Below are 12,393 nucleotides of genomic sequence, written 5' to 3'. Positions count from 1 at the left end.
TGTAAACTGCAATGTGTACCCCAGTTCAATGTTTCGCTAAAACGGAAAATTAAAACATAAGTTAAAATTGCCTCAAAGCAAAGGTGGCATTGGGAAGAAAAGGGTGAAAAAGAAAGTGCTTTCTTTTTAAGTTACCATCTACTCCCCTGAAATATCTGCTGCTGAAGAATTGGGTAAGAGCTGAAATCTATCTTTGGTCTGGAAAAGTTCTCATAGGCCTTTCAACCCTAAGTGTAATTTAGTTGTAAATGGAAGATCAAACCAATAGCTTAAGCCTATGGCTTAAGGATTGTTTAGTGTTATTTTAAAATTCCTGATAGAGGCCTTTTGGCTAAGATCAAATGTAGTAAAATTCCATAAAATTTCATTTAATTTCAACTATTCTTTAAACATAAAGTTTTATATTTCCTTAATATTGTATTACTTTACCACCAAGCATTTTTTCACAGCTACTATTTTCAGTTTCCTAAGCTATTTGCTCCCCACAGATATTAAAATATTAATACTATTCAATAAGCAAATCTTTGAAAGATATATGTATTCATCAAATTGTGTGCTTTCTATACATATATTTTTTTGATTTAAAGATTTTTTGCATAAGTTTTGCTTCATAAGTATCATAGGGTACTATACTTATATATATAAAGGATTTAACCCTTTTTTGTATTTGTACATATAGTTGATTGATTATACATTCCAAACTTCAACTGAGACTTTTAAATTTGGGCTACTTGTGATGTTTTCTCATATTTTAGATGGTAATTTCCAATGTTTTGAGAAAATACAAGAAAATGGAGTCAAAGTAATGTCTAGTGGGAAAAAAAACAATATCTCAGAAGAATGTAACAGTATGATGCTATCTTTAGAAACTAAAAATAAGCAAAACTAAACAATATACTGTATTAGAAGTACATTAATTTATAAAAAAACAAAAATGCATGAATAAGAGTCACAATAACTGTAACCTATTAAGGCTTATGATTGAGAATAGGATAGGGGAATAGCACATAGGTAGTTGCATATTATTGGGTTACATACACACATACACAGACTTCATCATGAATATTAATTAATTTTTTAATGCAAGAAAACTGTGAGGTTTCTATAATTCAGAAACTAATTGATGATGAAGTACTGCCACTCCCCTCTCAGCTAAGGTATCATGTTCTTTCAGTAATACACTTTATATTATTCAATTTAAAGCAAATACTTGGTAATATTTTCCTGGGATACCTAATTTTTAAATAATATGCACAATTATCTTTTCTTGTTATAATACATATATTTTGTTCTATTATTATATACAGAGTAATCTAGTAGTTTAAATTAATCAATGAAAATAAAGGAAATATCAGATTATTCTGTTTATATTCATAGTAGGTGCTATATGGTCATAGTTTTGGTCAATGAATGCATTATCTCTAGCAGATATTTCTGGAATTTCCAAATATTTCCGAATTCCAGAGACTATGTGCAAGTGGACTTTGATATCCATAAAATCTTACAGAAAAGACTCCATTTCCTAATAAATCAATAGTGTGGAAAACAAGAGCAACATTAGTCATCAGATATGAGAGTTTAGAGGAAAGAATTATCTCATCATGTTACAATGAAATTTCATAAAAATAAATATCCCTCACCATTCTAAGCAGACTGGACTGTAGAAGTTTAGATTAATTCTTTCAGTTTCATAAAACCATCCTTAACATCCTTAAAGGTATGGTACATTCAGCAGGGTTTGCAAAGTCTCATTTGAGTGTATCCTGGATTAGATCCCCCAACCCCCTTGCTAAGTAATGGAAGAACTAGTTATAGCAAGACTAATAGGCAAAACTGTCTAGTATAGTTTCAGTAGGACTACTCTTCTCACTAGTTGTAAAAATAGTTCTACCTTTATATAAAAAATAAAACATTTCTTGGGGACTTGTGGAGTGCTGTTTGAGTAAGAGAGAGAATAATAAAAACTACAAATTAAGTAATATGTAACAAGTCTAGTCTGAATTTAAATTGATTGCTTGAGGTTAAAATAGTAGCTCTACCTTTCTCAAAGAATCTATATAAATCTACAATTCAAAATACATATATTTTGAAAAAATATAGTTAATCAAGCAAAATGAAAAGTCCTTCAAAAGACACCTTGAAATTAAAATTAGTATTATGAAAATTGAGGCAAGTGAAATTAACCTTGACTGAATGAAATAAGCAACTGATATTTTTTTCATTCCTATAATATTTGATCTCACTTTTAGTTTCACAGGAAGAACAACTTTTACTGTACCTGACGGGGGGTTCTTTCTGATTTACTCCTACACCACTCCCAGTCTGAAATGTCTGGTTTCTGATTTGCCTCATGAGAAAGTCTTCTTTCTGGTCCTTCCAAATAGGTGGTTTCTTCATAGTTAATATCACTGCCTGTATTTTCAGAAAGCAATGGGTCAACACCCCTTTCAAAGTGGAAATCCTGTTTAGCTCCTGTAATATCAGTATTTGTGCATTTGTTGATGCCTTTTAGAGTGGAGCTGTCCAGAGATGGTGTGGTGCTGATTTCCACTTTTATGGCATTGAAGATATTACAAGTGTCGCTCTGAGTGTTTTTTGTCGTTTTGCGCTCATAGTTCATGAGATTGTGATAGGATGTAGAATTCTCATCATCATCAAAGTAATCTTCATGTGTAATTTTATAAATTCCATAACTTTCTTGGAATGATAGATTGAATTCAAAGCCTCTCCTCTTGGCTAAGTAAAATAAACAAACAAAAAGTTCCTGATATATACACACACACACAGTGAATAAAATAGCAGAGTGCATTCAATCTGACTGATAAGAATTTAAATGCTGTCTTCATTTATTCTTTCAATTATGCAAAACAATTATTCCTCACAAACTCAAGTCATCTTATCAATCTGGCCTAATGTTTTTCAGTTGTACAATGAGGGGTTTGAAATTCATACAACGCCAAGAACCCTTCTGTCTTTAAAGCAGTTATGTGTGTTAAAAACTTAATTATAAATTAAAAGGCTCAACTACACTGCCTTAATTTTAGCTTTTCAGTATATCAACTACCTGTACATTCCTTGATTTGGAGATAAAATATGTTGTTTATAAATTTTGTTACTCTAAATTAGTTATTAGTAACCCTTTATATTATTTGAGTTATTCATCTGACAATACCACCAACAGACAAACCTTTTTAAGTATTTTGATGCATGCTATTCCTGATATTTATGTTTATAAATTCATACATTAAAATTAGACAGTACTGCAATGCAGTTTTTAAACTTTCTACAATAGCATGTACATTCTGATATGAATGTGAAGGAAATTGTAAATAAAAGTGATAGATTGCAATTTCTGTGAGCAGAAGCATTTTACAACATGCCTATAATCCTGATTAATTACAAGATAAATTTAACAGGAAGGCACAAAACATTTTAGGGTTTAAATGAGGTGATGTATGATGGTATCTAAACACTAGTCTCTGGTCTTAGAATAACAAAGGAGAATATGACAGATATTTATACAATTTTGTTTGTGAATGTCATTGAGTACTCGAATTTAAAAAATGTATTAAGAATGAAATTATATCAAGATGGTAGATAAATTACAATTTAATGCTTGGATTTTCATCTTTGAATACATGGCTCATTTCAGATTTTTTTTTCTACTTTGATAGGTATATGTTTTATAGCACATATTTATGTACCCTAGGTGGAAAATTTTGAAAAATGATAAAATTTCTATGGGGACATCAGAATTAATTTGAGTTATTTAATAATATGTCCTAGTGTCATATACACACTGATTCTATTTCTGAAATTTACCCAGAACTGAAGATTTACAAACAAATTGGGATGACTTAAAAATAGAATTTGCAGATATAATTCATGATTTGAGTCAAAGCATTCATTGTTCAAGCCAGAACATAGAAAGTAACATCTATTCAAAGAAAATGAAAAAGTGGAAACAGATATTAACATTTTATACACTTCTTATTTATAATTCTATTTACTTTTTCTAGTAAAATAGTCTACTAAAATAAAATTAGGATTTCAACTTACTTTAACAGTGTGAAAACCAGAGGAACTAAAAAGATGTTTTAATTATTGATGGGTTTCCATCAAAAAATTGTCAGTTCGGGGATATTAAATAAAAACTTTCATAAAATCCCAATTTTAGCACATAACATGATACAATTGATATATGTGGATATATATTTTCTTAGCTGAATATTGTAACTATGAAATATGTAAAGCAAAAATGAATAATGGTTTTGAAGGAGTGTGCAGAATGTGTCAATGGAGAATCTGCCTCCTTGTCATGAGATGCAGGAGGCAGTCAGAAGTAGACTATGAGAAGAAAGTGGGAATGTGATGGACCTTACAGGTACCGTGAAAGTAACTGTGTAAACAAGAAAGAATAGACAGGCATATAGAGGCAGAGTTGACAGAATATAGGGAGTGATGATGAAGGCATATGTTGTCTCAGATATACAAAGAACTGATTTTCTATTTGTGCATGAATCCTTAAGGAAATAGAACATTCCTGGGCCAAAGTACACGATAGGTTATGTAACTTAAATCAGCAATACCCTACATAATAAAAAGTTTATTGGTCTTGTTTTGTAGATGAGAATACTGAGGCTGCTTAAAAAAAAAAAACCTTCCTAAGATTTCTTAGCTGGTAGAGATTAGAATGTAAAGCTAACTGACTCCAATATTGGACTTAGTCTATGTGAAATTACTTCCTGTTAATGAGAACCATGAGAGAAATGTTGATAGAAGCACAGTATCCCAGATATATTATCTTTAACTTTGGAGAAGTACATTAATTATGAAATGATAATTAATAAAAAGATTTCTTACTAATGACTTTCCTTAACACTAAAGGTAAATTCTGACTAAGATAACTAATCTTTAATAGGTTCTAATAGTATAACCGAGATAACACTGTGTAAGTAGAGACTAACTATAAGGGGAAATCCTCCATACAGTATTTTTAAATAGTACAATTAATAATCATAACTATGTTGAGGTGCAATGTTAGTATCAGGATCAACGACTGATCATCTTCAAGTTCCTTGTGGGCAAAGACTATGTCTTGTTTTGTTATGAACCAAAGATAAAATAACTTAAATATCCATCAGAGCCAGTTGAGGACATTAATAATAATAAAGTCTAGGTATATAACATATGGGAAAGTCCTTTTTTTAGAGTAGGGTGCTTGTCAGTAGCTATTATTTCAGAAGGCATGGGGGCTATGTTATCAACTCTTGATTACTTAAGACAATCCAAATTCATGGATTTTGGTATAAAACCTCCACATTTAAAATTTTGGATACATAATTAAATTTCTTTAAAAATAATGAGAATTATAAAACCACATTTTGAGTCAAATTCACCTCATGAGCCCTGAGTTATGAACTTCGTTTCCATATTGAGCATAGTGGGTACAGTGCTAGACATATAGTGACCATTTCCTTAATATTTGTTGAGTGAGTGAGTACGTGAATGAAGCAAGCTATGGAAATTATGCCTGATTTATTATGCCTGATAGGGAAAGTTTGTGTCAGCTTACCCTAGACATAATGATGCTAGCTGAATAGAATACGATTTCAAGAGAAGTGATAACTTTAAAAATGACTTATTTATGGGAGGAAGGCCTCAAAGGCATGAGAGTTCCTGATTCCAGTTTATATGCCATTGAGAAAACAATTTAATTTCTTTAAAAACCTTTTTTGTGCATAATCAGATATGTTTAATTGACTAATAAGAGAAACTTAAAGACCATAAGAAAGTTTTGAAGCCCAAGATCTTTTGAAGACTACATTACATTTATGAAAAAAATACAATACTGTATTTGTTCTGAAAAGTAAAACTTCACTGGCACAAAACCCTGGATAAAGCATGAATTAGCTCTAGTCTTTTGCTTTTAATCACATTTTGCTAATAAAAACTATAGGCAGAATAAATTATATCAGCTTATAAAAATAAATTTTTTCTGAGTACTGTCTCCAGATACTTGGATTTGGTCAAAAGATAAAAGCTGAAAATCTTATTTTTATATAAAGTATTTTAACTATTTAATTAAAATCAAAACATCATCACATGTAACTTAAAGAGCCTGAAAGTCATAGCCAACCCTAATGTGTATCATCTGAGATACCTGTGTTAAAATCATCTTTCAAAATAAAACATTTTTATTTTAAGACACTAGTAATGTGATGTGATGATTGTTGGAAATAAGAGAGAATTATTTTTACTGAAAATTAGTTTCCATTATTGACATTTATTTTCTGGTTGCATTCTTTTTAGTTTTTACTCAAGGAAGCTGACTTGTAGAATTATATTTACATTTGCAAAATGAACCTTTATGAAAAATATTTTCCTTTCTTTGCACCTGAAGCTCACTAGCAAAGAATGTAAAGTACTTGGTGTGAGAAAAAAAGCTTAAATGTGAAACTTGAGCCATAGTATCAAAAATATTATAGAGAATCAAAGTATTATAGCCTGTCAAGTACCAAGCCCACTTGAAGATACCATCTTATGGGGTTTTGAAATTCAGTTTCTACATCATCCTAGCAATAAGAAAATTGATGGTAAGTTCTCAGACTGTGACAACACATCATTCTTATTCTCAGGTTTTTCCTATAGCAGAACCTGGGATCATAAAAGTGACGAGGTCATTTGAACTGTGGACATCCTAAATTAATGTTTCTTTTTTACAATGTTTTATTTTTGAAGCCATGTCTTTTTTTAATCAACCTCCATATTTCAATGCCTTTTTTGGAATAAATACAAGTAAGGATAATTTTAGAGGAAAATATTATTCTGATCTTGAAAGACTTTTTAAAATTTCAAACTGAGATATTAATATGGTTATTAAATCAGCTAGCCTTTGTAGGCTCTTCTAGCTTGTGCTGTACAGAAGATAGAATATTTCCCAAGCCATTTGCCATGATAGGTCTGCCTTCACTTCTTAAAACTGACACCCTAGACTACTTCACTAACACATTTCGTTTTACTGTCACTAGACTTTGCTTACATCCATCACAGCCTTAACTACTATAAGACCAGGTAGATTTAGTGGCAAAATATTAATATTTGTTAGAATATCCAAATTTTCAGTCTTTCAAATGATTTCTTTTATGTTATATGTGGCTCCAAAGATTTATTACTAAAATTATAAATTCCATGGTTATTTTATTTTTAAGATATAGGTGAATTTGGCATCTATTAACAATAAAACTTTAAGGCATCTTTAACACTAAAATATCTTCTGATCATTTGAAAAATGTCTAGGCATACTAAATTTTAAATGTTATCAATAATTGAAAAATGACAGTTCATGACTGATATTTATAAAATATATCTGTTATAAGTTGCTTGCAAAACATATTTTCGTATTCTCCAGAGCATACTTTGATATTTCTATCCCTAAAATAATCTCAGATGAATCATTTTTATTTACTCTTCATTTTCTCTTAAAACATAACGTACCTGCTTATTTGTAGCAAAGTACAATTAATGCAACAACATGCACTAATGCATTTTTAGATTTATTAAATGGTAAAGCATACTATCTTTTGTCTGGAATGGCAAAATGATATTCTTTCTTTCTTGGCAGTCAAAACATAGGTCATTCCTCAACTTTTCTTCTCAAGAAGGAAACAAACTCTAGTGAGTTTTGTAATTGGCCCATGCCTGCACTAGGTGTGATCTAGAAAATGCTTTCTTTTTATTTTTAGTAAACAGCATAACTAGATTCATACACCAATCTACATTGAAAATCCTTGCTACCTTTGTCCTTTCTTGAAACTGAGGGGTAGTTGTGTATGTGTGTGTTTCTAAAAGCAAAAGCAGAGACTTCATAGTATCTTGAAACTTTTTTCAGGCATTTCTATTGTTTATTCTGAAAGATCTTCAAAATTCTGTAAGAATACAAGTATGCAAATAATGAAAATGCTTTTCCTTACTGTTTCATGAAATACTAATTGGCTATAATATAACTGGAGATTTTAACTCTTGAGAGAGTTAAGCTCTTTCAGGTGCAGTTTCTTATATGTGAACTTGGGAGGGGCATTTATTTTCTACTCCTTGCTAAAAGCCTTGGTGGCTAAAACATCTAAGGTGCTTCGTTGACCTCCTTGTGTTGAATGAATTGTTTCTTCCTCTTTTACCTAAAGGATGATTATTTGCTGTGGAAGCACTTCACACAATTGTTTTAAATTTACATTATTTAAAACTTACTCCAACACTTTGTTAAGAAATACAGTGTCCCTTATTTACCATTTATATTTGTTCTTGGACTCTTCATCCTCCACTCAGTCAACTTTCTCAATAGACTGTTTGCTTTATTTGACTGCGTGCTTATTGCTTCCAACTGTTGCAACATCTAGGACTTACTTTTTTCCCCATCAGATGCCACTGTGTAGGCGTTCTGCTTGCAGTTGATGATGCAGCCACAGGGCAAGTGGGTCCAGTGTTTGGACAAGACAAATACCGGGGTTACAGTCGTGGCCAGCAGGGTTAGTAGAAAGCTGAATGTCTCGAAGGGAAGACTCTGAAGCCCCACCATGTGCTGTACTAACATGTGGATCTGCAAAGGCAGAGAACTTCAGACCTATCCCAGGCTCACATTTTTCACTTCCCCCAGCTCTTCCCAAAGCAACCTGCCCCCGTCCTTCTCCAGGACCTTTCCTCCTGGAGAGCCAGAAACTCTGGTCCTAGACTACAGCGCTTTTGGCTTGGGTAGTGGACTACTGGGAGCTACTGGAGGAAACTGGAAGGACTTTGGGATTTGGGGATGGGAGTGGGGAGGCGAGGCAAGGTTGGCTTTTGAGTACCAGATCTGTGCGGGTTTATCACCCACGTTTCCAACAGGAAAGCGAAGACCACAAGGTGTTGATGGTGCGCAGGAAAGCAATGACCTCTGTCACATCCCTTGGCCCTCACCTCCTGCCAGGCCTACTTGTCATAGCAGGGTGCCACCTGGCCACCTCTCAACTGGAGTGAACAAAAGCCTGTTCTCTCTGCCTCTAATTAATATCTGCTTGCCCTTCCTCCCCTTCTCTCCTAACGTGTTGGGGCGGGGGAGGGGGGAATCCTTTAATCTTCTTACTACTTCCCTTCCACCACCTCCTGCCCCACCATACACCAAAATACTCTGCCTGGTTTGGGGAGTCACCAGGGGATGCGCTGCTCAGTCCGCTTCCAAATGTTATCTGGCTGAGTTTTAGAGACGCACTTAACGGCCCATCTCCGGTGACTCTCAAACCAGACTCTTGTCCCAACACGCATTCACACGGTCTGGCACACACACCCGCGCACTGCGAGTAACTGCACTTTTACCATCATAGGCAGCCAAAGGATGACTTTTGTCAGCGCTAGGATGAAGGAGAAGCGCTTCTGCGCTATGGTCGCTGCGAGGCTCCTGGTGCCAAAGAGAGTCCTCTTCGGGTTCTCACGCCCGCAGGCTCCGGTTCCAACAGCAGCGCCGCGCCCAGAACCTCGCCCGGCCGAAGCGGGCAGACCGGGTCCAAACCCTGGGTCCGAGCTCGGAGAGCAGGTCGCAGAGCACCGCGGGGCGGGGCTCGGAGCGTCGCCGGGAGACTGGGAAAGCACTGTCCCGGCACTTGGGGGAGTCCCGGGAGTGGAAGCTCCGCGAGAAATTTCCTGGTAGTTGGTGTGGAGTCTCGGCGGCTGCTCGGAACACAGCAACTGGTGAATGAGCGGGACGGAGAGACCCGCGAGGAGCCCGAAGGCCGAAGTGTACACGGCGAACAGGAGCAGCACGTAGGAGCTGGAGCAGTCGGCCAGGCAGCCCCAGGGCGTGCGCACGAAGGCCCCCCAGCCGCAAAGCGGGAGCGCAGACAGCAGCAGACAGGCTGCCCACACCAGCAGCGCGGCGGCGAGTACCTGACCGGATCTTCTGGAGGCTGCCTGGCTTCCCACAACCCTGTGCATCGTGTAAAAGTTGTATGAGACTAGGAGAGTCGCCTTCAAGTTGCTCGAGAGGCCCTGGCATAAATATAATAAGGCAGAGGTGGTGCACAGAGGCTGAAAGTAGACAGGGACCTGGTCTGGCCACTGCAAAAGCATGAAGATAGTCACAGACAGGACGCTCATGAGATCATCCCCAGACCAGGAAGCCACAAGCAGGGACACAACAGTTCTGTTCCGCATTCTCAGCAGGGAAACTAGCGAATAAATGCTGCCTGCCAGGGCTGCAAGAGTCATTAAGCCTGTCAAGCAAAAAAGATAAATATTCAAAGTTCCTGGTGGATTAAAAAGGTCCGTCGAATTGTGATTTTCTTTCCACAAGGTAGAGTCATTTGTTGATAAGTTACTGGAAAGTACAGACATTGTCCTTGGTCAGTATTTAATTTTTCTTTCAATGAGTCTGTAAGTATTCTTAAAATAAAGTATGCAAATCAGATCCCATTTTCTCCTACCAAGTTGCCCTGTAGACAGATACAGATGATGTCCCATTGATCTTGCAGAAAATAGGCACTTCTCCATGAGATCCGACTCAACCCATTTTTAAAAATTAGGTTTCATTTGCAGCATCAGTAAGAAACTTTTCAACATTCCAAATAAAAACAGACCAAAGACTCCCTTCTGAAACTGTCAAGTTTCAGGCACAAAAGCAAAAGCTTCTCAGGTAGTTTGATAAGGATTCCTGGGTTCTTCTTTTGGAGCAAAGAAGCGTGTACCTGGAGGTAATCAAACTCTGTTCACTTTTTAAGTGCAGTAAAAATGATGCATTTGGTTCCAGAGCTGGATTCAAAAGGAGAGATTGTCAGGTAGGTTTCAGCTTTGCAGGAGAGAGAGAGAGAGAGAGAGAGAGAGAGAGAGAGAGAGAGAGAGAGAGAGAGGCTGAACACAGGCTCTCTTTGGATGCACTGTGTTCTGTCAGCTGTGATCCTCCCAACTGCAGGAAGGAGGAGTCAGCTCCCAGCAAGAGCGAGGCAGGAACGGAAAGGGAGGGGAGCTCAGTGTAGAGGGAAATGATGTACATCTTTGCAGCTTTCCTCATTTGAAGCAAGAAACAATGTCCTTGCACAGCCTTCCCCTTTGGTTTTAGCATTAAATACTAACCCGTATATTTACTGAGTCTTGCTGTGAATGTCAAATACCTCTGAGAGGTCTAAGTCACTTCACTAGGGAGCTTCTTTTGTTCTTATCTAGACTTCTCTGATTCATCATCCATTGGAGGAAGGATGTTATCAATCCTTTTATAAAAGTAAGGATGTGCCAGCTTCATTGTAAAAAACATGCTTGGCGCTTAATAACAAAGATGTCATTATGGTCTTCATTGCACAGAATAGTATTTTGCAGAATCTGGGTAGAGCCATTCTAGCTTTAGGCATATAACTACTTTCTGTCAGTGCCATCAAGTAAATGAATGGCTGTCTAGATAAGTAATATTTCTTGTTAATGAGTCAGATGAAACTGTAAAGGGCCTAAAAGGGAGGCTATGTTCAGTGTTGTGCGCAATGATGGCACCTCTGAACACATTTTAAGAATTGTCAGTTTTGCAAGGTGAGTGGTTTAGCAGTGTTAAATTAACAGGCAGCAGAAGTCTGACCCAGCACTTTCTGAATATTTTGGGGTGGCAGTCCTCCTCAGTGCAAGCACAGCACCAGGTTGCCTTCCCCACACAGTGCTGGGGTCTGCATGGAAGCAAGGGAAGGGAAGGAGAAAGTTGATATGGTAATAATCTAAGATAGTGGAAGTGATAATAACTCTGATCATTCCATTCATTTTAGAAATAACTGAAGCTACATTTTGAACCTGAATCTGTTCAAGTGGAAAATAATCACATTATCATTTCAATAATATACCTCCATAAATACAATAGGTGCTTTGCTAATCTCAGTATGTTTGGTTTCCCCTTCACTCAGTAAATAAAAACATCACCCACGTGTGATGACTAGTTCAGTATTCCAACTCTCCCTATTGATAGTAATAGACCATCAAAAACTTGCAGTAGGATATAAGAAGGGTCTGAAGTAAATTTACTTTGAAATAATATTGCTTCAGGAAATACAAAATAATAAGCACACGTGATTTTTTATTATATTCAAAGTTTTGGGACATGCCATCCTGCCTCTCGTCTCAGACTTTTTTTCCTGCCATAAGCAAACAGTATTTTTTAATACGGTATTTAACCCTGAATTTTTCATTTGGTTGGACAATAAATATCATCCTGTTAAAATACAATGAATAGAAATTAATAAAAACTTTTGCAATACTATTTAAGACTTGAGGACTTTCTGGGTTCTCCATAAATACAAATTTGGAAAAGGAACTACTGTAGGCACTAAGATATGAGGGAAGAGACCAGAGTATCCAGCACTCTAGGAAAGGCTAGTGGTGGAATTGTTGCCAGCA

General features: G+C 36.0%; 1 protein-coding gene and 1 long non-coding RNA gene across 2 annotated transcripts in view; one reads left to right on the top strand and one right to left on the bottom strand.

Moving 5' to 3' along the window:
- LOC119257898 (uncharacterized) overlaps positions 1 to 9,585 on the top strand; it is a 46,631-nt gene extending 37,046 nt beyond the window's left edge. The window contains exon 3 of the long non-coding RNA XR_005128134.2: positions 9,357 to 9,585. This is a non-coding gene — a long non-coding RNA (uncharacterized LOC119257898). The remainder of the gene's footprint in view (positions 1 to 9,356) is intronic.
- The window catches only part of GPR149 (G protein-coupled receptor 149), a 43,285-nt gene extending 32,774 nt beyond the window's left edge, over positions 1 to 10,511 (bottom strand). Inside the window, exons 1-3 of the mRNA XM_037526252.2 lie at positions 9,349 to 10,511; positions 8,404 to 8,596; positions 2,279 to 2,736 (exon numbers count right to left, since the gene is read on the bottom strand). Of these exons, the coding sequence (XP_037382149.1) occupies positions 2,279 to 2,736; positions 8,404 to 8,596; positions 9,349 to 10,362 (1,665 nt within the window). The 5' untranslated portion in view covers positions 10,363 to 10,511. The remainder of the gene's footprint in view (positions 1 to 2,278; positions 2,737 to 8,403; positions 8,597 to 9,348) is intronic.
- Between the last annotated feature and the right edge of the window lie 1,882 nt (positions 10,512 to 12,393).

This window comes from Talpa occidentalis, unplaced genomic scaffold (assembly GCF_014898055.3).
Source record: "Talpa occidentalis isolate TD23 unplaced genomic scaffold, MPIMG_talOcc4v2.1 talOcc4.4, whole genome shotgun sequence".
NCBI classification, from domain to species: Eukaryota; Metazoa; Chordata; class Mammalia; order Eulipotyphla; family Talpidae; genus Talpa; species Talpa occidentalis.
This window is presented reverse-complemented; position numbering and strand designations above follow the sequence as displayed.